Source organism: Quercus robur, chromosome 2 (genome assembly GCF_932294415.1).
Source record: "Quercus robur chromosome 2, dhQueRobu3.1, whole genome shotgun sequence".
Taxonomy (NCBI): domain Eukaryota; kingdom Viridiplantae; phylum Streptophyta; class Magnoliopsida; order Fagales; family Fagaceae; genus Quercus; species Quercus robur.
In genome coordinates this window covers 15,158,174-15,184,589 of record NC_065535.1, presented here as the reverse complement: position 1 = coordinate 15,184,589, position 26,416 = coordinate 15,158,174, and the positions used below count along the sequence as shown (strand labels likewise).

General features: G+C 33.7%; 2 protein-coding genes across 7 annotated transcripts; both read right to left on the bottom strand.

The window, feature by feature from the left end:
- Window positions 1-2,785: 2,785 nt before the first annotated feature.
- Window positions 2,786-11,815, bottom strand: LOC126712563 (uncharacterized). 6 transcript variants are annotated; one of them, XM_050411932.1, is made up of 5 exons: window positions 11,652-11,815; window positions 9,314-10,058; window positions 9,122-9,205; window positions 6,160-6,256; window positions 2,786-3,170 (listed from the first exon to the last, which is right to left on the bottom strand). In XM_050411932.1, the coding sequence occupies exons 2-4, from the start codon at window positions 10,011-10,013 to the stop codon at window positions 6,177-6,179; spliced, it is 864 nt and encodes a 287-aa protein (XP_050267889.1). In that variant the 5' UTR covers window positions 10,014-10,058; window positions 11,652-11,815; the 3' UTR covers window positions 2,786-3,170; window positions 6,160-6,176. The 6 variants fall into 6 exon arrangements, with proteins under 6 accessions (XP_050267889.1, XP_050267890.1, XP_050267888.1 ...); XM_050411933.1 differs by lacking the exon at window positions 2,786-3,170 and adding an exon at window positions 3,973-4,128; XM_050411934.1 differs by lacking the exons at window positions 2,786-3,170; window positions 6,160-6,256 and adding an exon at window positions 6,306-6,861 and having other exon boundaries at window positions 9,314-9,418; window positions 9,524-10,058.
- Window positions 11,816-19,826: 8,011 nt separating this feature from the next.
- Window positions 19,827-22,774, bottom strand: LOC126712562 (U-box domain-containing protein 15). Its single transcript, XM_050411928.1, has 4 exons — window positions 22,267-22,774; window positions 22,072-22,188; window positions 21,332-21,757; window positions 19,827-20,997 (listed from the first exon to the last, which is right to left on the bottom strand). The coding sequence occupies exons 1-4, from the start codon at window positions 22,591-22,593 to the stop codon at window positions 19,942-19,944; spliced, it is 1,926 nt and encodes a 641-aa protein (XP_050267885.1). The 5' UTR covers window positions 22,594-22,774; the 3' UTR covers window positions 19,827-19,941.
- Between the last annotated feature and the right edge of the window lie 3,642 nt (window positions 22,775-26,416).

Genomic DNA, 26,416 nt, shown 5'->3' with positions numbered 1-26,416 from the left:
GTACTGAGAAGTGGGAACTCTCTTATCTCTCTACGTTAGCGTGTGACTGCCAGATGGTGACTGCCGCAATCTTTGGGTGTCAAATAATAAGTACAGAAAAACCACTAATTTTTTGGAACATCTTTTTTCCCAGAAAATAACAAGGAAGTCGACATCGTTGTAAAAATCATAGAATTTGAAGAACCTAAAATAATTGAAGGCGAATTGATTATCTTTGATTTTGTGTCAAAGAAGAGGATGATAAAATAAATAATAATAAAAAACTCTTGTATACAGTATATTACACACTTAATTTTTTAAAACTGAAAACATGATTTAAAGTCACATTTTCAATCTCTCTCTAAAAAAAAAGTCACACTTTCAATCTATAAAAACACACAATGTTCCTCCCAAAAAATTACTCCAATATATTTATTTCCTTGTATAGTTTGGAGTAATTTTGTTTGTGGAGTTATTCTTTAATGTTTCAGCCCTTTTATCTAGTTATCAATGCGATTAATATCCGTTGAAAGCAAATGAGCCTTTACAAGTGTTGGGTCAATAAATAAAATAATGGCCACATGATAACCAGAATTATATATATGCATTATTAATAAGTAATTAAATTGTTGGATAGTTACCGGTAAGGTGAAACCATAGTTATTAAACTTGGATTAGACGTTGACCCAGTTTATGAGCTAGGTCACTAGACCACCACTGGTTCAATTAGTGAGTTATTGGTCGAATCATAGGGTTAAATAAAAAAAAATTAAAAATTAAAAATATATAAAATTAAGTTTGAAAAATCATGAATATGTAAAAAAAAAAAAAAAAAAAGGGCATATGCCTAAATTAAACTCACTATTATAATTCAAAATCAATGTTTTTATAAGCAATAGCATTAGAAATTCTATAAAATTTACAAGGAACATAAACGAATATCATAAGATTGCAACAAAGTCTTTGCTAAATAAAATATTGTTATATGTCTCAAAATTATGTATATTAAATATATAAAAAGGAAAATCTCAAACTCTTGTTTAAATTACCATATTATCATTAAATAATAAAAGAGTTAATAAAGTGGACCTATTAATGTAATTTTATACAATTCACAAACCCAATTAGGTTAATAAAACCAACCGGGTCATATGGATTGCTTAAAACCCACCAGGTTACTTTGGTTTTAACTGAGTCATGTACTGTTCCAATTCAATTGATCACCCAACCTAATTTATGCACCAAGTCATCGAGTCACAGGTTCAACCGACTGGGCTAGGCCGGGTTTAATAACACTAGATGAAACCCTTAAGAGAATACAAGCGGTGCCATGATATTGGCTATTTTATCCCTTATCAGTTATTTAAGAAGCCTATGAGATTGTAGAGCCCTTTTAATAGAACACATGAGGGCACATGAGTGTGCGAGAAGGTATATCGTATATTCAAATGACTAGGAGCACATGAAAAGCACATGGGCATGCAAGTAGCTTTTATTGAAGAATACACATATTGTAATAACTGTTATTATGCGATAATAACAGTTATTACAATAGAAGTTGATTTTTCTAATAAAGACACACACATTATCTGAAAACTATACTCATTTCTGATCAATTAGACAGTTATCTTCATGCTTATAAGTCATTGCCTTTCAAGGACCATTTAGGAGTAGACATCTAATCTAGACTTGTTTACTTAGGTTTTTGTTTGTAATTCTGTAAACTTGTGACTCGTTACTTGTAATCCTTTATATTATCAATAAGAATATCTATTTTATTCCTTGAATCTTGGTTGTTTTGTGCATTTAAGTCCAATTAAGTTAAGGCAATGGCTAGGTCCAATCTTTTTGGTGCGAAGTACGGTCTTGCATAGGGTTTTCTTAGTGTGAATAGCCGAGTATTTTGGTTTGTATTCCAGACCAAAAGAAATTTGGATGGTTCAAGATAGCAAGCAACGAACAAAAAATGAACTAGTATAAAGCTGAGTAGGTTTAATAAAATTTTCAAGTGGATTCTCAAAAAATGGAAGAAGAAATTTCATCACTATCAGAATTTAAAAAATTGAAAGAAATTGTAGTAGCAGATACAATTTTATATATTAAATATTATCGATCCTATGAAAATTATCCTTTTCTTTTTTAGAATCCTCTCAAAATGATCCTATATCACTAGTGTTGAACACAATACAAAATTTCCAGTAACAAAATCAGGGTCTCACTAAATGCATTGCGTTATAATTGGTTGCTTAAAACTATTTCTAGCAACCATTGTTAGCGAAGGTAGCTTCTCTTGTACTTCTTATTTTTTTACAATTCAATAGTAGGGGATGAGAGGTTTGTACTATTTTCTGTGTTCTATATCAACCACGATATGTTATGTATTTGTTTGACTTTCCTTAAAAAATAACTGAGCATTTAAACGGGATCTTTGTTGGCAATAATTCGAATTAACAATAAGTCAATTTGTTCCTAAAAAAAAAAAAAAAAGGTCAATTTAAGCTCAACAGGCAGGTCGGGTTTGGGTCAGGTCAATCGGGTTGCGGGTCAGGTCAAGTCAAGTTGACCTGTATTTTCTAAACAAGTTTTTTTTTTTTTTGGAAATAGATGCAATCTATCAATTGTTTATGAGTTTTTTTAACTATGATTAGATTCTCACTGGTGATACTGTTACCACTTACCAATTACCACTAAACACTTAATACCCAAATTTGGTACAACTCTTGTTCCAGCTTTTTAGAAGTTAATCTTGGTATAATCTTCGATTTGTTTAAAGTAGGAAGAAAAAATGAAGGTAGCAAGTAAAGAATAACAAATTATAATAGAGTATATAACATATTAAGTAAAGAAGAATAAGTAAATATTTTATAAGAATTACACCTCAATTTCAATTTACTCAACGTTGGTAGACGTGGCAAAATGGGCGAGTCGGGTCGGATCAATCGGGTTTGCGGGTCAATTGGGTTGCTGGTCAAAACGGGTCATTTTTAAACAGATCAATCGGATTGTATCAGAAAATTCTAACATATTTTGCCATGTCTAAGCCAGCCCAAAACTCAACACCGACCCAAGAAAATAGCAACCCGAAGTCCAGAGGAGTGATGTCATACACAGGAAATGCACATCTCAGACTCAGTACAATCCAAATAGTCACTCTACAACAATGAGTCAACATACATGATATATCATTCTACCTGAAAGTCAATACACATAAATATAATAAACCTCCAGCCGCAAGTCAAGAGTTAGAAAATCTAACAATAAAAAATCAAAACTATTCAATAGTAGCCAATACATTAGTTAGATGACTATGAAGAAGATTACAATAGTGACTGATTTATTTTTTTTTGCGCCGGCCGGAGGGGGGGGGGGGGGGGGGTGGGGGGCTGTTTTTAGAGCACTAGCATTGGCTGTAAAAACCCCTCATTTGCTATTTTAGCAATTAGACGCTTAAAATTATGCTCCATCCAAATATGTAAACCCAAAATTCTTACTGTTTATGGGGTTGTAAAGGAAAAAAAAAAAAAAAAAAAAAACTATTTTAATTTCTCACACTTTCTCTCTTCCTCTAACTTTCATCTTTTTTTGTTTTTTATTAGGTAGTTTATATTATTTTATTGAATTGTATGTAAAAATAAAAACTGGGATATACATTGCGTATATTGTTAGATAAGTTAGTAAAATAGATAAAATAATGTTTGATGATGTAAAATATATATATATATATATATATATTTTTACATTCCTATTGTTAGTGCTCTTAACCCCGAATAGCAAACCCAATCTTGAACCATACGAGGGAATCAAATTCGATTCAATACAAATGGTAGCTAGCTAGTAGCTAGTATTGGAAAATTTGATTTGGGAGGAGGTGGGGTCGTTTTGATATATATATATATATATATATATATATATATTTTAAATTTTAAATTCTTTTCATTCTTCTGTTAAAATTGAAATAACAAAAGTTCTCTTCGGGAAAAAAAAAATACAAAATTTGTGTACTAATTTGATTAAAAAGAAAAGACAAGGGATCTTAGTACAACAACATAAAAATTCACTGGTCTTGGTGCATTTTACCCAAGAGAAAAATGTAAGTCATTCGGATTACGAAGTGTTCAAAGTTCTGATCATCGGGGACGTATATAGGTACTAATCATCAAGAAAAGAAGGATATCAAAAAAAAAAAAAAAATCATCAAGAAAAGAATGTATAATAATGTCAAAACAATGGGACAATGCCATATTTAAAAGGTCTAGCATATAATTATAAACTAGGGTAAAATACAAAAACCAAAATTTTAAAAAATATATGATTTGCTTACAATGACTATATTATGATAATTATATGCGCAATGGAGTATTTGAGTAACTAATGACAGATAAATAATAGTCATGGATAAAGAATTAAGCAAGATAAGCGAGTGGACTATCAAATAGTGTTAATTGATGTTTGTGCTTAAGTGTGCATTTTGGATATAGCTTATTTTGCTGAAAACTAAAAACAATAAAAATAAAAAAATAAAAAATTTATGTTTATTACTGTTCAGCACTGTTCATTGGCCAAAATCACTGTTCATGACCAATGAACCGTGCATAACGCGCTGGACTTAAAAAAAAACACCCAAAACGCCCAAAACACGGACACAACCGCACTACCCAAACAGACCTTAAGAAACAAAGCGGATATTTTTGAAAAAGTTTGATAGTGCCTGCCGTCAACCCAAACCTTAAGAATAGTTTTGTATTTTACCCCCTAAATTATAAAACCACTTTTTAAAGCTAATTTTAGAACATTGTTATACTTCAGGAGAGCTACTTTAAGTCTAGACACTTCAGAAGCGGAGATTCAATGAGGCAATATTAGCATTTTTGTTTGGCTAAAATTGTAGTTACTGGAATTTGTTCTTGGTCAACCTCGCTACAATGGCCAACATTTAGAAAAGCCGGGTATTAATTTTTATGCCTCTCTAAAATATCAGATCAATTAGTCATTGCCTTGTTTTTGAATCCCCTAAACAAAACTTCTAATTCGAGCATATAAATAAACTTTATCAAATGAGCCAACTCACGCATATGTTTATGGCTTTAAATCTAACAAAATAACTTGAATTAGCACAATATTTGGAAACCATATGGAAAAATTACACCATCTTTTATCAATGGTAAACATATATTTAGTTTACTACTAAGTTCAGTTCACATTTATGGCATGATATAAACTGTAAGTTCAAATTATTTCAATTCAAAACCTATGCGATGCTTTATACATACGATTTTTTAACCTATACAGGCACTTTCTAATTTTTGCTTTCAATTGGAAACTGGTTTATGTGGTCACCCTAAATTATTTTTTTAATCTCCTGGCTGTTGTGTAGTGGTTTTTTTTTTTTTTTTTTTTTTTTTTTTTTTTTTTTTTTTTTGTGAGAAGTAAGAAAATTTTAATTAAATAAGGCTACTTCATGCAAGGAGCATGAAGTAACAAAAATATATACCCAAAAAAAAAAAAAAAAAAAAAAAACCAAGCACAGAGAAGAAGAGAATCTAAAAAACGGAATGGAATCACTAGACATGAATCCCAAAGCTCAAGACCAATCTAACAATGTCCCTGTAAATAATGTTATGAGCTGATCGATCGAATGCTCCCGATTCTTAAAAATGTGACTATTATGCTCCCTCCAAATAATTCACATAACACACAAGGTACCAACTAACACGAACTTGAAGAGAAGTGGGGAGAGCATTATCCATGTTTGCAGGTCAGTCGTGATTCTAGATATTAAGGTGACCCACAACTACTTTGACATGGTATCAGAAATTTCTAGTAACAGGGTGTTAGAAGACATTACAATCTTTGCACTCCATTATCCATTTGAGATGAAATATTTATTTTCGCTATAAAATTTTTGACATCTAGGAGTAGGAATTTTGATATTGGTAAGACTACCTGATACAACTATCAGTAGAAGCAAAAGATGACAAGTTACAAACTTAAAATTGATAAATAAGTTCCTAATAAATATCAGGTTTGCACGGTTGGTAGAGCTACCAAAAAGGTAGATTCATTCCAAGCCAAACATAAAAAAAGAAAATGAAAAATGAAGAAACTGAGGCAGATTAATTTACCTACCTGGTCATAAGCAAAATCACTAAAATTTAACTCGTTTATCTAATTGATTTTCACCTTTTGGACAGAACTTGTCAAAATGTTGGCAAGGGATTCTTTGTTGGTGAAGACTTCCCAAATATGTTTAGAGCCTTCATCCTTTCGATCTCTTTCACTGCAATGGAGGAACACAATGAATTGGCTTAATCATCATCCGAAAATCATTGATTACTAAACTCGGTTAAACTTTAATTGAACAAAAATGTAAACATGTACAATCAGATATCATCTGGGATCAAGGAAATAGAAAGAGAACAAAAAAGGTCTATGAGGTCTGTGATCTTAGAAAACTTGCAAATAAACTTTTTTTCATCATTAAATGTTTTGTTTTGTTTTTTGTTTTGTTTTTTTTTTTTTTTTTTGCATGTATTATTCAATGTTTGGTACAATAGAAAATTTCAGTAACAAAAAACATTTTCCATGGTCAACAGAAAATTGTTTACACTCATAAAAAAATGTAAACAATTTTCCAGAAGAATCCTTTGCCCTTACCCCCACCACTCTTGCCCCTTTTTACTCCTCTATGCTGCCACTACCAACTTCCTCCATCACCAACCATCCGACCAGCATAACAAATCGCCTGGCCCACAAGCCATTGCTGCCACTCAAACCGCCTCCTATCTGGCTATCGCAGCCACCTACTGCCAGCTGCCACTGATTTCCTATCATTACTATTGGCACCAACCATCTGATGTTTCTCCACTCCATAGTCTAATCCTTCTACATTATGAAGAATGCATTAATAGCTGGTACACAATCTAGTGCAGTAATTATGACAATACATTTCTCTTTCTGTTCAAAAGAACCATCACTAAGCAAAACTCACGCTCAATTTATAGGGTGTGACACATTGGCAGTATCATACTCTATTGTGTCATTATCTACTCTACTGTGTCCAGATTGGAGATTCAAACCCACAGCATGGCAAACATTGTTGCATGACATGTGGCATAAGTTTACTTGTGCAGGAATCACTTTTTTTGGAACTCATAGGATTTTATCCATAGAAAAAGGATAGAAATATATTTAAAATGCAATTATTTGTAGAGGAACTAAAGCCAAAATTCAGGACATCCAATTTCAATTTCAAAATTTGTTCAGTAGGGAAAGCTGCAATACAGGGTTAATACTAAACAGAGTATTAACCACATAAAGCAGATCTCATAGACTTACACTGTTGATACTCATAATGTAGACAAAAGTTTCCTCACTGAATATTTCTAGTTTACATCATTTAAGCAACTCTTTTTTTTTTTGACTGTGAAGATAGACATTTAAGCAACTCTACTAGAAGTAGAAGCACTAGATAAAAGTTAGCTACTTAGAGGTAGCAATTCTGTGAATACATTTAGCAACCCTCGACAATGAACAATCTATTAGGTATCATCTTGATCATTCGACACACAAGAGTAAAATATGTAGTTTTCTGGGTTGTCATAATTATAATCACAAGCATTCAATTCAAAAGCCCCTTTCATAGTTAACTTTCAGTTTACAGTGAACTTAGTGCTACTTAAGGTTTTACACTAGCTTCACACACAAACAAATGCACAAGAAGAGGAGGATAAAAAAAGGAAATGTGAAAATACCCCTAAGCTTTGGGTTGATTTTAAACTGACCCCTTGAACTTCCAATTTGAGAAGTTTGACCCGAGGTTAGGAAAATTGCCAAATTTGTCCTTCCATCTCACTTCTGTCAGTTTTGTTTGACGGAAAGTGATTTTGCTCATCCACATGATTTATTTTCAATAAAATTAATTTTAAAGTAAAATTTAATTTTTTAAAAAAATCCATTTTTTGGGTCTTCTTCTTAATCTCATCCTTCTCTCACTTTATCTCTTCCTCATCATCTCACTTACATGATTTAACTATTTAAGTAATAGGGTCATATGGAATTGGTTCTGATATCAATATTTCTTGAGCTTTGTGCTACCCAACAATCACTCCATGGCAGTGTTTGGTTAAAAATATTGGAAATCTAAGAGGGGTTTGGCTTCAGTTGGCAGCAGCTGGTCTTGGAGGGAACGGTCTAGGCTAACAATTTTGGCATTGTTGTTGGGTGATTGGGGGCTTACCAGAGGTGGTTGCGGCTGGGTGGACCTCGGTCATGATGATTAATGGCTGAAAATGGAGAGTCAGGTCATGTTATTGGGTTTGCTAGTGGTGATTGTGGTTGGATGGGTCTTGGCCGTGTTAATTTAAGGCCAAAAATTGTGAGTTTGATCGTGGTGGCATGCCACTGCTTTCAATGCTCCTTGACCAATGGTCTGCTCTAGAGTGGCAACAGTTTGGTGGTTTGGGGCTTTGAGCGAGTGGGTGATGAGTATATTTTGTAGGTTCAATCATGGCCAGCCAACTTTGCCCCAAGTGATGGCTACTTGGGGTTCGGCCAAGGGGATTTTGGCAGGTTGGAATGATCTAATTGGCAGCTTAGTGATTTCAGCTGTGGTCTGAGTGTTGCATGTTTGTGAAGTTTGAGGCATGGGTTTGAAATTGAGGCATGAGACAGCAATGCAGCTGGGCTTTGCTGTGGGTTAAGGTCAGTGAGTTGCTGTGTACGGCAGTCTTGGTGAGAAGAAGATAATTGAATAAATAACATGGATTTAAAATGAAATTTTTATTTAATTTTACTTCAAAACAAATTTTTTTATTAACAATGAATCATGTGTACAGGTGATCACTTTCCTTCCAGCCCATCTAACAACCGATTTGGCGAATTCCCTAACCCCAAAAATTTAAAAATTGTAAATTATAAATCAGAGGTCAGTTTCAAATTGAGCCAAAGTTGGAGGGGTCTTTTTGCATTTTGTGAAACCAAACAGAAAAGAAAAGATTCATGCTGACAGTTCATGCATAAGATTTAATATAACACCTAACTCCATACCTTATGTATTATGATAAGTTTATTGAAAAAATAATTGAAATTTCATTTCCTTAGAAGAATATAGTACTCAAACTTTGCTATAAATTCATCTAACTACCTTCCTCAACTGATAGCTGGATTGATCTTTTCTCCAACTCAACAGCATGCCTGCTTAGCTCAAGAGGAGACAAATGGCAAATCCCTGAAAGTCACAAACAAAAGAAAACATTTTTGGAACTGTCGGGAAAAAAAAGTTTAATTTAGAACAGATAATGTTCTACAGCGGCACCACCGGACTACAGTGTCTTACTTTGGATGTAATCTCTCTGATCATACTTATCACAGTGCTTCAGAAGCTTCTGCACATGAAGGAGCTGTTCTTTCCTTTTCTGATCAGTGCTCCCCTTAGAATCAGCTATATGAGGAACTTCGTACTCAGAAGTAAACCTAAGGTGATTGGATTCAGCAGCTGGCAAACCATTACCAGACTTTTCGAGAAAAATAGGAACTGATGGTCTACCTGGGGAAAAGGCTATCAAAGAAGCCGTAGGAATTGGTGCAAATGCAGATAGACAAGATGTATTTTTCTCCTGCTTGTCAGAACGTTGTTGAGCTAGTTGTGGCTGATTGTGGAAATATTTTCTTGAATTTGGAAACCCGCTTTTATTCTCAAATGTCTCTTGAACTCTTGTCCTGCCTAGTTCTGAATCAAAATTCTTAACATCATGTGTGAGATGTTTATTTGCTCTATTACTTCTCCAGGACTGGTGATAAGGGGGGTTTGAAGAGAATTCAGGGGTAAGTCTCTTAGCCCCAGAGACCTTAACAGCATTGGCATCATTTCTTCCTAGAACACAACTCTCTGGATCATTACGTATTAAGCTCCTGCTATCATTCTGCACATCTCTCAAAGCTGTCTTCTTCTTGCCTATTGGTGATTGCTTACGGTACAAAGGCAAATCAGTCCCACAATAGCCCAGCCCATTGTTTTTAAGAGTAGAGTTGATCATTTGTGGAACCAGCAGTACTCAGTATCCTGCCTTAGCTGGAGAGGCCTAAATCCAAGTTGAAATATGAAATCATTAAGGATGTCCTTGCAATGAACAAACCTAATACATCAGACTTACAGAGACTACACAGGAAAGTGACCAAGAAGATAGTTTACACTTCTATACAAATATCAACAGATTCCCTAATAGGCTAATACATTTCAGTGCTGCCAAGACAGCCATATCATTATCAAATTGAAAAATGAAAATTAACACTCTTCTGCTGCACAACTTGAATATCAATTACAACATTCACTTATTGTCATAATAGAAAGGTATGTACACAATAATAATAAAAATATAATCTTTTTTTTTTTTTTTTTAAAGCATAACTTCCTCCACATGTGCTAGTATAGTAAAAAGGGTAAAAAAGAAGAAACTGAACAAAATCAGAGTACGTATTTTAGTCTAATGCAACTCAACAACTTCATATTGTGATCTGCTGCTGTAAATTAGCAAATAGTTACACCTAACTACTATAATAATCTTTCATGGAACAAAAGTAAAGAAAAAAAAAATCATCAGATCAATCAGAAAGGAGATACTCAAAAACGCCAACTAAATACAGCTAATCATTTAGCTACTCTGATATCATAATCTCTTTCAATGTTTTTATTAATGAAACAGTAACCTGCAACAAACACCAATGCTTTCAAAGTCTACAATGCCACAAGTATAACAATGAATCCCATAAAAATCCAATACAGACGGTAATGCCACTGAATTAAATTTTTTTTTATATGCAACTCCTAAGGCCAATCCATAAACAATTTCGACTCGACACATGGTAACAAGGTAGGAGAAAGACTGATTTTTTTTTTTTTTTTTTCTTAATGACGTGAACTCTCACCAAGGCAGAGCCCTTTGGACCATCCCTATGGAGTAAACCATGGATGCAGAACCCCACCCACCAGAACCATGTATTAGGTAATCCAGAGGAACTCCTAATAGGGATCAAACCCAGGATATTTGAGTCTAAAGCTCATTCCAAGCCTCCAACCACTAGGCTGAAATAGACTGATATTCAGTTACACAATTACACTATATTCAGTAACAAATTATATAAGTACATGTTTGTTTACCTATACCATATATATATATATATAAAGCTACGAATATTATAATATAATATAATATACCGCAGCTAATTTATTTGTTTTATTTGTTCAATTTGAGAGCAACTGGCGGGTTGCTATATATTTCAAAATTTCACAACACAGCTTATTCTTAAAATAAATATATATTAAAAAAATGGACAACAATGGGTTTGTTTTTTTTTTTTTTTTGGGTCCACCACGGGACCATTGGGCGCCTATGAGCTGCGGAACTACACAGAGAATTATGATTATTAATAATTAATAAATAAATAAAAATTGCACATTAAAAAACAAACGGTGCTGCAAGTTTCTCCCGAATGCAGTATTCAAGAATACAAACTAAAGTAGTGAGCTGAACCTTAAATATCAGAGAACAAACCAAACCAAACCAAACCAGATTCCATACTTTTATTTTCAAGTGAAAAATTTTCAATTGAGGGTTTAACTTTAACATGGCAAAAATAGAGTAGAAATAACAGATTTGGAGAAAAGAAATTAGTACCCTTTCAATTCAAGCACAAAGCAAAGCTTTGACAACCAACCACAGCCAGGGACTGAGCGAGAGAGAGAGAGAGAGAAGAGAGAGAGATGTGTGTGTTTTTTGTTTTTTTTAAAAGAGGCAATGTTGGCTCCTGCGAAATGTGGAGGCTTCTTTCTTTTTTAACTTTGTTTTTTTAAAAAAAACATGTAGCAGGAGGGCCCACCGTTACATTCGGGGTAGACTGGTAAAAGTAAAAGGGTGGGCATTGAACGAAATCTTCTTGTACTATTTGTAACTGTGGATAATGATATCCTTTTTCTTTTTTCCTTTTTTGAAAGAGGTATATAACGACTCCATTTGAGTTAAATGTCATTAATGACCCTCGCTTGATTGGTCAAATATACAATATAATAAGGATGACAATGAGACCAATCAAGATCGGATCATGGGTGTTCTATCGTTGGAGTGGGTTAGAGGTGGAGGCATTTTGCCATACCTGAGGATGTCCACAAGTCGAGTTGGGTCAAGCTGATTTTGGACTCAACCTAGCACTCAATTGGATCACATTAAGTGGTAGAGGATGAAACCTATTGTTAAGCTAGCCAAAACGATAGCTTGAATAAGTGGGTGTTTAAGGGTAACAGTTTTATTCTTTTGAACTAGCTATAAACAACAACAAGAAGTAGAAACGTCGGAGTTTGCAAGATCTCCACCAAATATAGATGGAGATATAACTAAGAATGAATCTATTATTGATTAGGTCAGTTCGGTCAAATTCCCACGTGGGAAAACTTTTGGGGTAGGTTTTGAACTGTGAAACCTATCATCAACCTTAGCCACTATTTAAACTGACCAAATCTTGATAAGTCAATCTAGGCCTAATAAGATGTCACCAACATTGATGAAATCGATCAATTTAAACCTAATTATTATTAGATAATACTAAGTGCATTTCATCATTTACAACTTCTTTCCAAAAACTAGATTTCTTGAAGACGTTGTTTCACTAAAATTTTTAGAGTCACTCTATGTATAAAATGCAATAGGGTAAATTTCACAAACCTACCCTGAGGTTTGTGATAATACCAATTAGTCCAAAACATTTTAAAACCTATCAATTTGGTCCTCAAAAGACAACTTTGTCCCTGATGGACCAAACACCATTTCTTTTCTGTCTTGTTCCTAAGCTCTCTCTTCTCTAAGTTCAAACTCGCTGCATCAATTACCATTTTGAAGATCCTGCATAGATAGAAAGGGAATCCAAACCCTAAGTCCTAATTGATTTACTTTCTCTATCTTATCCCAATACCCAAGACCTATTTTCTAAATCCAAAAAAGAAAAAGAAAAAAAGAAATCAGCAACTATGGATTTGGAGGAGGCTAGAGCTGGTTTGTCAATGCTGTCAAAAAAGGGAAAATGATGAATTTGAGATTGTTTTCTGTGGCTATAATCCAGCCAAATCCCGTGGTATTTTAGAGATGGAGTGGTGCCGCATTAAGCTTTCAGACCCACACCGCTGTAGTTCATATCCACATCGTCGGAATTCATACCCACATTGCTGCACAAAATCCAGAGAGAGAAAAAGAAGAAGAAGAAGAAGAAGAAGAAGAAAACCAACAAAATTCCCAGCCAAACAACAAAAATAATCAACAAAACCCCAACTATAAACCTCATAAGAGAAACCAAAAAACATACCATATCATAAGATCTACTTCATTGTCTCTTGAAGAAGCACTACCCAAATCTGAAATCCAAAGGCCATACCACGACCCACAACGTCGCCGCAAAGAGGAGGAGAGAGTTCGTTGAAGGCGAGACCCAGATCGAAGCACCACCGTCGCGTGGGTTCCGATCTGAGAGAGACGAGAGTCCTTGATAGTGCTGATGGCATCAATATTGCGATGGGAATCAGGATGACCTTTGCATGGTGGTGCTGTTGATGCCGGTGACCAAGATCATGGGTTTTGCAGTGGTTGATGTTCAGTTAGGCCTCGTTTGGGAGAAGAGAATGGAATGGAATGGAAAGAAATGAAAAGAATAATTTTAGAATATTCTTCCATTCCCTTGATTGGGAGTTTTAATGGAGTGAATGGAAAGTTCATTCCCTTATTTGGGAGTTTAAGTGAGAGGAAATGGAATGGGTAGAAGAGAACACTTATTTCTCTCTATTCCTTTAAAATCTCAAATTTCCATTCCCCCTAAAATTGGGAGGGAATGGAATTAGATTTAATGAATTTTTTACTAAAACTCCCAAAATACTCCTATATATTCAACTATTTATTTTAAAATAGGGGTCTAATTGTAATATTGTCATAAAATGATTCCATTCCATTCTCTTTATGTTACTCCCAAACAAAATTACTTACATTCCATTCATTTTCATTCCTTTCCATTCCTTTATTTTAAAACATTCAATCAAGGTTACTTAATTCCATTCCATTCATTTCCCTTACTTAAATACATTCAATTCCATTCCTTTATGAACTCCCAAACGAAGCCTTAGAGAGAGAGTATTTTGAGAGAGAACTCAGAGAAGATAGAAAGAAAGAAGAGAAATGGGACTTTTTTTTTTTTTTTGCATTTAACATTATTTTTGAAATATTTTAGTTAGTTGTCATGTTTACAAAACTATGTAACAAACTAACATCTCGAGACTCTAAAACTCGAGTTCAAAGGTGGAATTCAAGTTTCTAAAACTCGAGTTGTATGTGATGGCAATCTGACATGGAAAAAAATCCATGTGGAAATCGAGTATTTAAAACTCAATTTCCTGTGTTCACCTGGTACTTTCTTCTTCGTTGTTCTTCTTGGTTCTTCTTTCGTGGAATCCTTTCTTCTTTGTGCTTGGGTTCTTCATCGTGTTCTTCCATGGGTTCCGTGGGTTCTTCATTGTGTTCTTCCATGGGTTCCTTTCTTCATCATGTTCTTTCTTCAATTTCTTTAGATCTTCATCATGTTCTTTCTTCAAATCTTCTATGGGTTCTTCTCTTCGTCTTCAATTTCTTCAAAATCTCAGATCTTCATTGTGTTCTTCAAGCTCATCTTCTTTTTCAATGGAACTCGAGTCTTTAAGACTCGAGTTCCAAGTGGCAAAAATATCTCCATGTCAGCAATCGATCTCGAGGCTTTGAGGCTCGATTTCTTCGCTGAACTCGAGATGTTATTCTCCAAACTTCTTTCCAATTCCTACTAACTAACGATATAGTGTGGCAAACTCATGCTACTCTACAAATTACCTTAGAGAAACGGTGTTTGATCTGTCCAGGACAAAATTGTCTTTTGAGGACTAAATTTGTGGGTTTTAAAATATTTTGGACCTAGTTGGTATTATCACAAACCTCAGAGTAGGTTTGTGAAATTTACCCAATGCAATATGTATTTTGTTTTGGACTACATTTCTATTTCCTTCTACTAGGTATACAAGAGCTTGATATGAAATGACTTTTGGACTACAATTTTTTGTTTTTCTTTTCTTGTTCAATGGCTTTTAGGTTAGGTTGTAATTATTTTTTGAAGTTTTGGCTGGGTTGAGTTTAGTTTGGCAAAAGTTTCAACTCATGTAACTTCATCCAACTTATGATATTAATAGTTATAAAATATATGCATTTCAATTTTTTTTTTAATTTGAATTTTTTATTGGTATTTTATGACTTTATTTAAATTTGTTAGTTTGATTTATTTTGGTATTTAAGACTTAGCTTTCATAAAATTGAGATATTAAGCTTAGTTGTGTAAATAATAATCATTTATTGAATAATGAGCATAAATAGTTGAATAAAAACTCAATCTTTTTATTAGACTTGACAAAATGACCTTGACTCAATGACCTGATTTGACCCATATTGGTTGGATTGGATTTTAGAGATATCATGGGTTTGATTGGATGGGCTAGAGATATTTCTCTTGTGTTGGCTAACCCAACCTATGCACACCCCTATGAAGTAATAGTATTAAAGTCAAATTCTCATGTTTGACTAGATTACAAGTCATCATTGGAATTATGGTTGAATTTATCTTCTATAAACTCAACATCTTGCAATTCCACTATAACATTGGACTAAAATGTAACAATCTATGAGTATTCAAAATTTCGCATAACCTATAAATAAACTTTTTATTGCTTTTGGTCCTAACTTAGTAAAAGGCCATAAACCTATACATTTTAAAATAATTGAAGTTTGATTTTTTACCATTCGTTAGCTCATATAGAGATACTTTATTGTTTTCTTAGATGAAACTCTATTGTATATATGACACATTGTTAGGAAAGCTTCTCCTCATAATTTATATTACAACTTTTCCCTTAAAATCATGACATTAACCAAGTCTAACAAAAGTCTGAATTTTCCTTTTTATCAAACCATTCTGTTGAAGTGTATTAGGATTTAGGAGCATATTTTTTGGTGTATTATTGCATATTCTTCACAAAATGTAGAAAACTCATGTGAAAGTCGTTCTTTACGTCTATCACTCCTAAATTTTTTTATTGTTTTGTTCTACTTTAGATTTATAACATTGAACATGTTAAAAGATTTATCATTATTTCTCATAAGTACACATACCCTTAAGTGATTCTTCCCTGTAATTACCTGGTGTGTGCGGGATAAGGGGATTGCACATGCTTAAAAGAATAGTCAAATACTCGAAAAGATCTAGATATCATTGTTTATCAAAAAAGTAATCTATAGAAATCATCACTAAATGTAATAAAATATGTTTTTCCTCCGTAGTTAACACACAATTCAATCCGCATACATTGGAAGATACAAGTTGTAAAATTTGTGATTTCTTTGTGATGTGGGAAATGGTTTCTTAGCCATTTTTGGCTTGTATACAAATTTCACATTTATTATTTTCATCATGCTTATGAGAAATTAAACCATACTTAGACTGTTAGACATATATCTCAGATACTTAAAATTTAAACGTGCTCAATGAACTTGTACGTGGATTCCACTTTCATTTAATGAATTATGAGGCAGTTTTCCTCTTCAAAAAAAAAAAAAGTGCTCAATCACCATGCTATAAAGACGATGAATCAATGATATAAAAAGAATTAGAAACATCTTTATAATAATAATACTTACTTTGAACATGCCATAGTGTTTGAACTGAGTCTTATCATTGTGCACATGAACCATTGCACTGGGATCAAAGCACAAAAGAGTTTGGAACAGCAGTCATTTGCACGTCTGTGATTATACCAATATACACTCCACTCACTATGGCTACAATTTCTTTAACAACAGTTGTTGCATTTGCTTTACTTTCATATTGGGAATTTAGATACTTTTGTTTACTTTCAAGTGTTTTATGTCTTATTCCCTTTGCCTTGAACATTATTAACGTTCACGTTAGAATCATAATTGGTACCATCTCTTATTCTACTTTCTTCTTCGATTCAAAGATGTTTATCAAACTTTTCCAATGTGTAATCTTTTGTCACATACAAAAGTTTTTTCCGATAATTGTTCCAACCTGGTGGGAGTATTGCAATGATTGATCCCACTTGAAACGACTAAGAAATTTGAATCCATAATGGCCTATTTGAAAGTTTAGAGAAGGAGGAGAGTAGAGGAGAGTAGAGGGGAGGAGAGTAGAGGGAATGGTTTCCCTCCACCTTATTTGGATGTTTTTAAAATTAGTAAAGGGGAATGGAGTAATTAGCCCTTCCTCTTGTTTGGATGTTTTAAAAATTAGGATGGAGATGAGAGGAAATGATTAAAATAGACAAATTTACCCCTATTTGAAAATGGACTTGCAACATTGGTTTATTATTAATTTAGAAATGGTAAATTGGGAAATTTATCTAGTTAATAATTTATCTACTCTACTCTCTCTCCAAATCTCTTCAATTTGGGGGAATTAAAAATGAGGGGTTAGAGTTAATTGAAACCCCCCAAACCCCTCCAAACTCCTCCCTCTCCTTCCTAAAAAAACTTCCAAATAAGGTAATTGAATTACTTTCTCTCTCTCTACTCTACTCCCCCTCCTTTTTTAAACTTCCAAACAGGTCATAAATTACAGAGTTTATTAACAATATTTTGTAATTTATGTAAAAGGATAAATTATCAACCATTTTGAAGTCAAAGTACTTTTGAAAGATGATGATGCCAAAAATCGTCAGTGAGCTGCACAATCCTCACGTGTTCTAGATAGAACCTGCGAAACAAAAACAAAGAACACCTTACAGAGAGTGCCGGTGTAGTACCGGCCAAATACCCTCCGAAGGTTAAGTTAGAGAGAATTTCTACAACTCTAGAGTGTTAAAGCTGGGAGGATTACATGTCCCTTGATTTGTGAGGGCTTTGGGATTTTTATAGTAATGTAGAGCTGACCTTCGTTTTTTAATGGAGAAGATATTTCCTTGTAGACAAGATCCTCTTAAATGCTCGTATATTATGGGATTTTTTCCTTGTAGGGATTCCTTCGATTATGGTTGAGCGTGAGATGCAAGATATTTCCATATTAGGTTTCTTGGAGACCACTTAGGCCACGTAGGTGCCAGATGGCTTTACTACCCGTCTACCTCGTGTCCGTCCGTCTCATTGGAATCTTTCTACTATGAAGAATCCGTCTGTCTTTTTGCCTTTCCGTTTGAGACACAATTCCCTTTACCAGTTCTTTGATTGTTAGGCCATCAAGACCGTCTCTTTTGACAACACCGTTGCTTATCACTAACGTTGTTAATTGGATCTGTCTGCCTTGGGTTTTATCCTTATCAAAAGATAAATTTGTCCATATCTATTTTCTCCAATTTGTACTTCGCCTCTCCAAAGCATTCTATATGTTCCTTGGTGTCTTCAATGGAGTGAAAGATCATAGAGATGATCCAGTAGAGTATTCAAAATGTGCCCCTACACAGAGTCCCTTCTTTGCATTTCTTCCTTTGAGCCTTGATTACATCGTTGTTTTGAGGAAATGGTTGCAAGTCTGATCCAACATATAGAAAACCTTCAATGCAATAAGAAGAAACTTCATTTTGTCAAGACAATGGGTGAAGTTTGAACCATCAAAATTCACCAAATCTTGATTCATCACTTTCAAACTTGTTACTTCACTTTCTCCTTACATTTCTATCAAATATTGTCTTGTTGGGAAAATAAGGGGAATGGAAGAATGAAAGAACAATGAGGGCTTTGAGGCACATAATAATTGTTATATTTAAGATGATATTTGCCCCCACTCGATTGAGTTTGTTAAAGGGTTGTAGACAAATCAACTCCGATATATAACTAAGCCAGGATTCTACAAGTAGCAAACTTGGAGATTCCTGTGAATTTCTCCATATAGTGAGTAAAAAAATTGTAAAAGAAACTAAATATAAATGATCAGTTATAATCAATGAGGAAATACCATTGAAATGGTACATTGGAGAAGTCACATGAGAAGAGGCATATACTTTAAAATGTTATTATGACTGTTACTAGTTGCTAGGTATACAAAAAGTTCACTTTCCCTCAGGTTTTTTGCACAACTCTGTAGATAACTTTTCATTCTGTCACAATTTTGCTCAAGTGAAATACATCTCACTCTAGCAAACTTTTCAATAAAAATTTAAATAATCAGATAGTAATAAGTTTGCTTGACACTCGGATGTAACTCACTCAAGCAAAATTCTGTAAACTAGTCTCCTTCAATTCTTAATCATTCTTCATTCTTCCACTTTCAAACAGGACAACAATTGCAATTACAAACACATGCGCCACAATCATCCTTAACAATGCCTTCTGAACCTACATGTATCAGAAAACTTATAATCCATAATGCATAATTTTGATTTGAACTAGACAACTGAACAGGCTTCCGGTTTTTTTTTTTTTTTTGGTGTTTTGTTGGGGGGAGGTGGGGTTTCTAGTGGGAGTACCTTCAATCTTGAGAGAAATATTGTGGCTTGGACTTGGAGAACCTGGTTGCCTTGGTCACAGGCCAAGTTGCATGGTTGTGTTACATAATGATAAACTAATTCAGTGGGCAGCCAGAGAACATCAGACATCCAGAAATGAAACAGAAGTTGATTTTGGACTCCATGCTATAGTGAAGTCAGCTGTTGCACAGGACCATTTTAATATATGAACACGGTAAATGTATATTTGCTTAAATTAGGGGCAACATTGGAGAAATAGACACTACATATATGTTACACACTGAATAGCATATGCTCTCAGCTATCATAAATATGTAAGTAAGAATAATTTGCCAAATATATGAACAATAAATTCAAGATTATAGGCAATTATGTGTTTCCAATTAATATAAACATAAACACTTTAATCAAAGAATAGCATAATCACCAAATTGGATATAGCTTTAGGGAATTTGTTCGCTTGTGCTAATGAGCTGTAAAACTGCATTTGCTTTCCTTTGTGCTCTGTTGGTTCCACTATTTGCAATCTCAATCAAATGCTCATACACTCCAAACTGAAGTGCTGCAAGTATGAAAGATGAATTGTTTGATCCCAACTCAAGAAGAACTGATGTTGCGCACTCCTTGTTCTTGGGGGTTCCTTTTTGGATGAATTCAACAAGATTTTCTATGAATGAGAGCTCTCCAATTTCTTGCCGTCCATCTGGATGTGATGCAAGAAGTAAGAAAATGGAAAGGGCCTCATCAACCATGCCTAAGTTTCTGTCCTTCAGTAACTGGCGTAAGGGAGGTATAATGCCAGCATTAATGGCCCTGGCCTTATTTTCTTGGTTGAGAGATAAGTTGAAGAGTGCAGTTGCAGCATCTTTTTTACCTCTAATTGTCCCATTCTGCAACAGGGCTACCAATGGTGGAATGCCATCTGACAATCCCACAGTTATTTTGATCTCATCCAACATTGATAAGCTAAATAAAGCTGCTGCCGAGTTCTCTTTAGCCTCAGTACTTCCTTTCTGCAAGATTTCTATTATAGCTGGAATGGCTCCTTCTCTAGCTATGAGTTTCTTATTAGCCTCATCAATGGACAAATTCAATAGAGCTGTTACGGCATGCTCTTGAATTTTAGAGTCTGGATAGGACAGGAGTTGCACTAATGGCAGGATTGCTCCATTCTTGGCAATCAACACTCTGTTCTCAGGATTCTCTTTTGAGAGCATACGGATCTTCTTTACAGCCTTTCTCTGCAACTCTAACAGACTAGAATATAGATTTTCAACCAAAGATGAGATTTCCTCTTTGTGTTCAGATGAGGAGATTTCCTGGACTGAAGAATCAGGCTTCTCAGGAAGCTGAAAATTGTTCTTCTCACACCACTGCAAAATTATATTTTTGAGTGCAAAATTTGGTGCTATTGACAGGTGAGCCAAAGTTTGCCTGGTCTTTGGACAGGTCCGGTGGTTGGAGTCAAACCACTTCAGTATGCTTTCCCTCTCATATGTCTTTGATGAATAATGAAGTAAAAAAAGTTTCAAATAAAAAAGAAAGAATTATTAGTGTCTATGGTGCTATAATAGTCTAGTAGCATAAATCATGCACATGCTAAATAAAAAGGATATAGAGAAACCTTCAGAAGTGGGATAGAGAAAAGGAACCCTCATTGTAATAACATAAATTCTCTCTGAGGACTGAAGTTCTTAAAAAATTGAACTCAACTCAATACAGCCATTTTGTAACAACAACTTGCAGCTCTTATATTTCACCTATGAAATGACTAATTTAACTACTATATTATTGTTTTAGCCCATAAAAATCCGTTTGGCACATGATTATTACCTGTCCACTAGCAACAATAACAGGATCTGTCATTATCTCGAGTGTGATTGGACAAAGAAATTCATGAGGGATCAATAGAGATGGGCATTTCTCAAGCATTTTAGGCATGACAGGATCATCGAGAACATTGGTTAATTCCATGCCTGCAATTTGTTTGAATTTGTTGAGAATTTCAATGATTTGCTGAGTAGTATCTGCATTTTGCCCTCCTCTTTCTCTAACAAGGTTCCTTACAGCTATTGTCTCTATCTTAAGGTCCTCAACGGTATGTAGATCAAGCTTTTTTGCTAACCGTTCTATTATGGCACTGTCAGCATTCCGGTCATCCTTTTTGGAAAACACAACCATCATATCCATTGCTAGTTCTATATCCTGTGTATCTGTTCGTTTCCGTGCTCTCCTGAGTTGCACGCACATCAACTCAATCTGAACCATAGTATAAGCAGAACTTAAAATTTAACGATAGAAGCAGAAGGAAAAAAAAAAAAAAAAAAAAACTTGATAGTGCCAACATTCTGAACAGATGAAGCAACACACTCTAAATAATTTGTGAGAAAAGATTTTCAAATGTGTAATTTTCAATATAATAACAAAATTGTTAAGAAACAAAAACTTGAAACAATACCTCTTTGATATAACATTAAGAATATGGCAATTATTTACTCAATCATTTATTAGAGTTCAAAACATATAACAGACCAATCATAAGTTACTTTTCGCAACAAAATGGACATATATACCTGTTCTTTCAATTCATCCGAGACATCAATTTCAACGCTAGGGAAATCTCCCAAAGCTTGACTGAACTTATCATAAACTGTATGAAATCTTATCATGACTGCCTCACTTTCCAATGCCTAAATTGCAAGCAGATTATTAGGATATGTAAACAGAAGAAGGGGAAAAAAATTCATAGGAAAAAAAACTCAACTAACCAGATAAATCTTGCTCCCCTCGTTACACATTTTCAACAATTTCCTCGCACAAAGAAGCACCTTCTTCAAACTACACAACCAAGCAATACCCGTCTCCGGGATTGGCGTTTCAAGGTCTCTGATCTCTTCTAAAAGAGGCAGCAACAACTTGATGCGCCTAACAATGCCACTACAATCTTTCTTATGTGTCCTCCTGTAATCTCCGAATTGAGCCACGGATTCAATCACACCCACTATTTCCTGAACCACATGCAACTTCTCCACAAGTTCTCCCCCTACTCCTCCTCCTCCTCCTCCATCTTCTCTCTCTCCATTATCCATCACCATGACCAGGAGGAGGGTTGAGGGAAAGAGAAACGTGAAGAGAAAGAAACCCTAACCCTAGTTTCCACTGGCATTGCAATGCTCTGTAATGTGTCTCTTGGTGGGGGGTGAGAGAAGGTTTTCGCTGGCTTTTCGGGGTTTAGGTTTTTTGGTTCAATCCACAAGCATTTAGCGGAGGTCTTGTACGGTTGTACCTTAAAATAGAAACTATGTTTTTGAAAGTTAGTTACTTTCAAGTTTCACACTAACGCCCACGCGGTATTTTGACATGTTTAATGAATATCCTTATTTTTAGGAAATATTTTTTGAAGTTTTTAACGAGCAAAAAAAAAAAAAGTAATTCACTTATTTGACATATTTCGAAAATTGTATTAAAATTTTCTTAAAATGATTTATTACCAAATGAGTTCTAGTTAAATCTTAAATATTTTGAGTAAAAATCTATAAATATATGTTGGTAAATTCTAACAACTAAAGTAGAGAAATTCTAGGGAGACTGAATATAGAGTCGTCTGTTTTACCATGTACACTACTATATAGTATAATAATATATTCAACAATATTCTATCAAAAAATATATATATACTCGACAATAATTGCATTAATTCATTATTCATATAAGATTTATACTGTTAACTAAACAAATGTGTACGATATTATACAATTTTTGTAAATTTGTATAATATTGTACACATTTTCTTAAATGAATATTACAATGTAAACTAATAATTTTCCTAATATATTGGAACACATACTATAGTTGTTTGTTTTAATCGGTACTCAATTTTGTGTTGTATTGTCTTTCAATTCAAGATATGTTTTGCATCCAAAAAAAAAAATCAAGATATGTTTATTATGCAGAAATTTGAAATATATAGGAATAGTTGATTCTTGATAAATGGTGAAAATTCAGTTGTTTAACTCAAATTTGAAAAATAACAATTCAATGAAACATGATAAATTCTGACTCCCATATTTTAATTAGAAAATGTCAAATGTCAAATGTCAAATCTCACATATCATGTATATGTGATAGGATAAAACTTAGGTATATGTTGTGAAATTTTAAAATACTCGCAAGTGTACGAACCGTACCGAAGTATAGTTGGACAAGAACGAGGTCGAACCCACAGGGACTTGTATGAATGTAGGAAAATTAATTAAACCTTAACCAAATTAATCCTAATCTAGTTTAAATAAAAATTGGTTGGTTGCAATAAAATAAACTAAGCAAATAATAAAATTAAGCAAATAGTTAAACTAAGCAAAAGATATAAAGCAATAAAAAGATGTAAACAATTAAGAGAAAGGAATTAAGGTTTTGGAATCCACCTTGTAAATCATATCAGTATATATTTATGATCATTGATTTTTCCCAACTCACTACATGATAATCTAGAAATCAATCTTGCTATCATGGAAAATATCATCATTAAAACTTATGTTTAAGAATCTAAAGCATGTTCTTCTTCGCTTCTTAAGTATAAAACCAAATCATCAATTGTATCCGTAGCCAAACAAATCACAAGATATATCCAATTCTAAAAATCAAATCATAAATTGTATCCATTGACAGACAAATCACAAACGATATCCAATTTTATAATCAAGAATTAATAAACCAAGCATTCAATTAATTAAGATAAATCCTAAATCATGAGAAAAACATGATTGACCTCATATCTAGAATTCCATCTTAGTCAATTGATATGAAGCAAGAACAATTTAAATCATTAAAGAACAACTATTGTGGGAAAAATCAAATCACATAAATATTATTGATGATCCTTAACAAGGTTTCATCCTCAACCCTAATTATAAATTTAGCTACTCATAGTAATTGAAAGAAAACACAAAAATAAAATACTAAACATTAAACTAAACAAATAAAATAAAACTAACTGTCATGGAAGAAAACCGAAGAAGTAGCCGCACTCTCTATACATTCAGCCCTCAGCCCTAGCACTAGCCTCCGCCTCTCTGAATTTTGCCCTAAAGAGCCCTTAAATAGGTCAAGGAATCCTATTACAAGTTGAATTCTCGTTTGGAGAAAATCCCAGATTTTTAGGCTTCACTTAACCGACTATTTTGGCCCATTTAACGTCAGAATTTGGACTTTTGGTAAACTACAAAGTTGTAGCCCTTTAAGTTAACGTTCCAGCCCAACTTGAATCATCTCCATTGGACATCTGAGCTGAAAGTTATGCCAAAAATACTAACTGATGTGTAGTCTGGAATCCTAATCCGAATTGGACTTGGATTTGGAGCAAATTTCCTTTGATTCCTTACTCCAATTGGACTTAAATTTAATTGGGTTGGTCTTTTCTTGAATTCATGCCTGGCTGAATGTAAGTTGGCTTGATTCAATTGGCTTAGCCCCACTTTGCATGTAAAACCCTTGTTACCTACAACACAAAGATATTATATAATTAGTCACAAAATAACATAAAAGTAAGGCTAAATATGTAGATATGTGAGTACTTTATTGTATATATTTCATGCACATCAGTATATTTCAATTGAGAATTCAAACTTTGGTTGTAATATTAACCAAATTTTAAGTTGAGTATAAATTATTAACCAATTTTGTTCAAATTATTAGTTTATGGTTAAATATAGCACAATCCAATAGTACGAACAAAATAAAGTAGAAATTAAACTACACAGCACATGGTTATGAATAGAAAAGCCTAAGAGCAACCATACTAGTTCATGGATAGTTTTTTAAAATACAAAAAGTGCTCAATTTTACACATTTTAACCCAAAAACCTCCCACATTATTCTTTGTAAAAATGTCTAAATATGCACAATGGTCTTGCAAATGAATAGTAATCGTGTATATATACACGGTTACTGTTCACCGTATAAATGATTTTTTTATTCTTTTTTTCTCTCTCCTCTCTTTACCTCACTCTCTTTTCCTTTTTCTCTCCTCTCACGGTTACTGTTCACAGTGTTAAAAAAAATGAATATTTTATTTGAATAAATGTGTATAATATACAAATTGATGTGGGTGTTTTGTAAAGATAGATGTATAAAATAGAAAAAGTAGGTTTTAAATATGCAAAATGGAAAATTTTTTGCACATACTGATGTAGATGCTCTAATAAGGAAAAACTATCCATGATTTACCACCAACCCTTAAAAAAAATCCACTAATATAATATAGAAGGTTTTTTAATATAAACCTTAATTCTAGTTGCTACCTCTAGTAGTAACTTAATGATATGATTACATGCAATTCAAACCCGATTGGACTCTCTAAATATGTACTTGTTCATGCGAACACCCAGTCTATGACTCCAATCGTGAGCATCTTGAAAGTTGAAACATTTTACAATTGCAAATTTATGTTAATTGTGCGGTTGCTTTAGCTAAATCACCTGTCTTTGGATATGCTTTAAGTTGGGGGTGAAAAGAGTACTTGGTGCAAAACCCTAGGCATACAAATGCAACACTCTCCAACATCGCTCTTTTTGATCGACTAATATGTTTTCTTAAATACTCTCAGCAGTAGGGAATGAAATCCAAAGCCTGTTGTCAATCTATGGGCCAGAATTAAAATCAAGTCTATCAAGGCTTGATCAACCAGGACATGATGGAGAGCCTATAGCTAGGACACATACTTTCGTCTTCTTAAGCTCTTCATGAAACTTGGTCTCGATCTTCAAATATGTACCTTAACATTCTAAGACTCTTGACATGAGATAAAATAGGGACTTTGACATGATTTAGCAACTCTTTAACAAATGTAGACCTTTTAGGCATATTAGATTAGGTTGCCTAATCAAATTTAGCACATGGTTGCATGCATTAATCGATAAA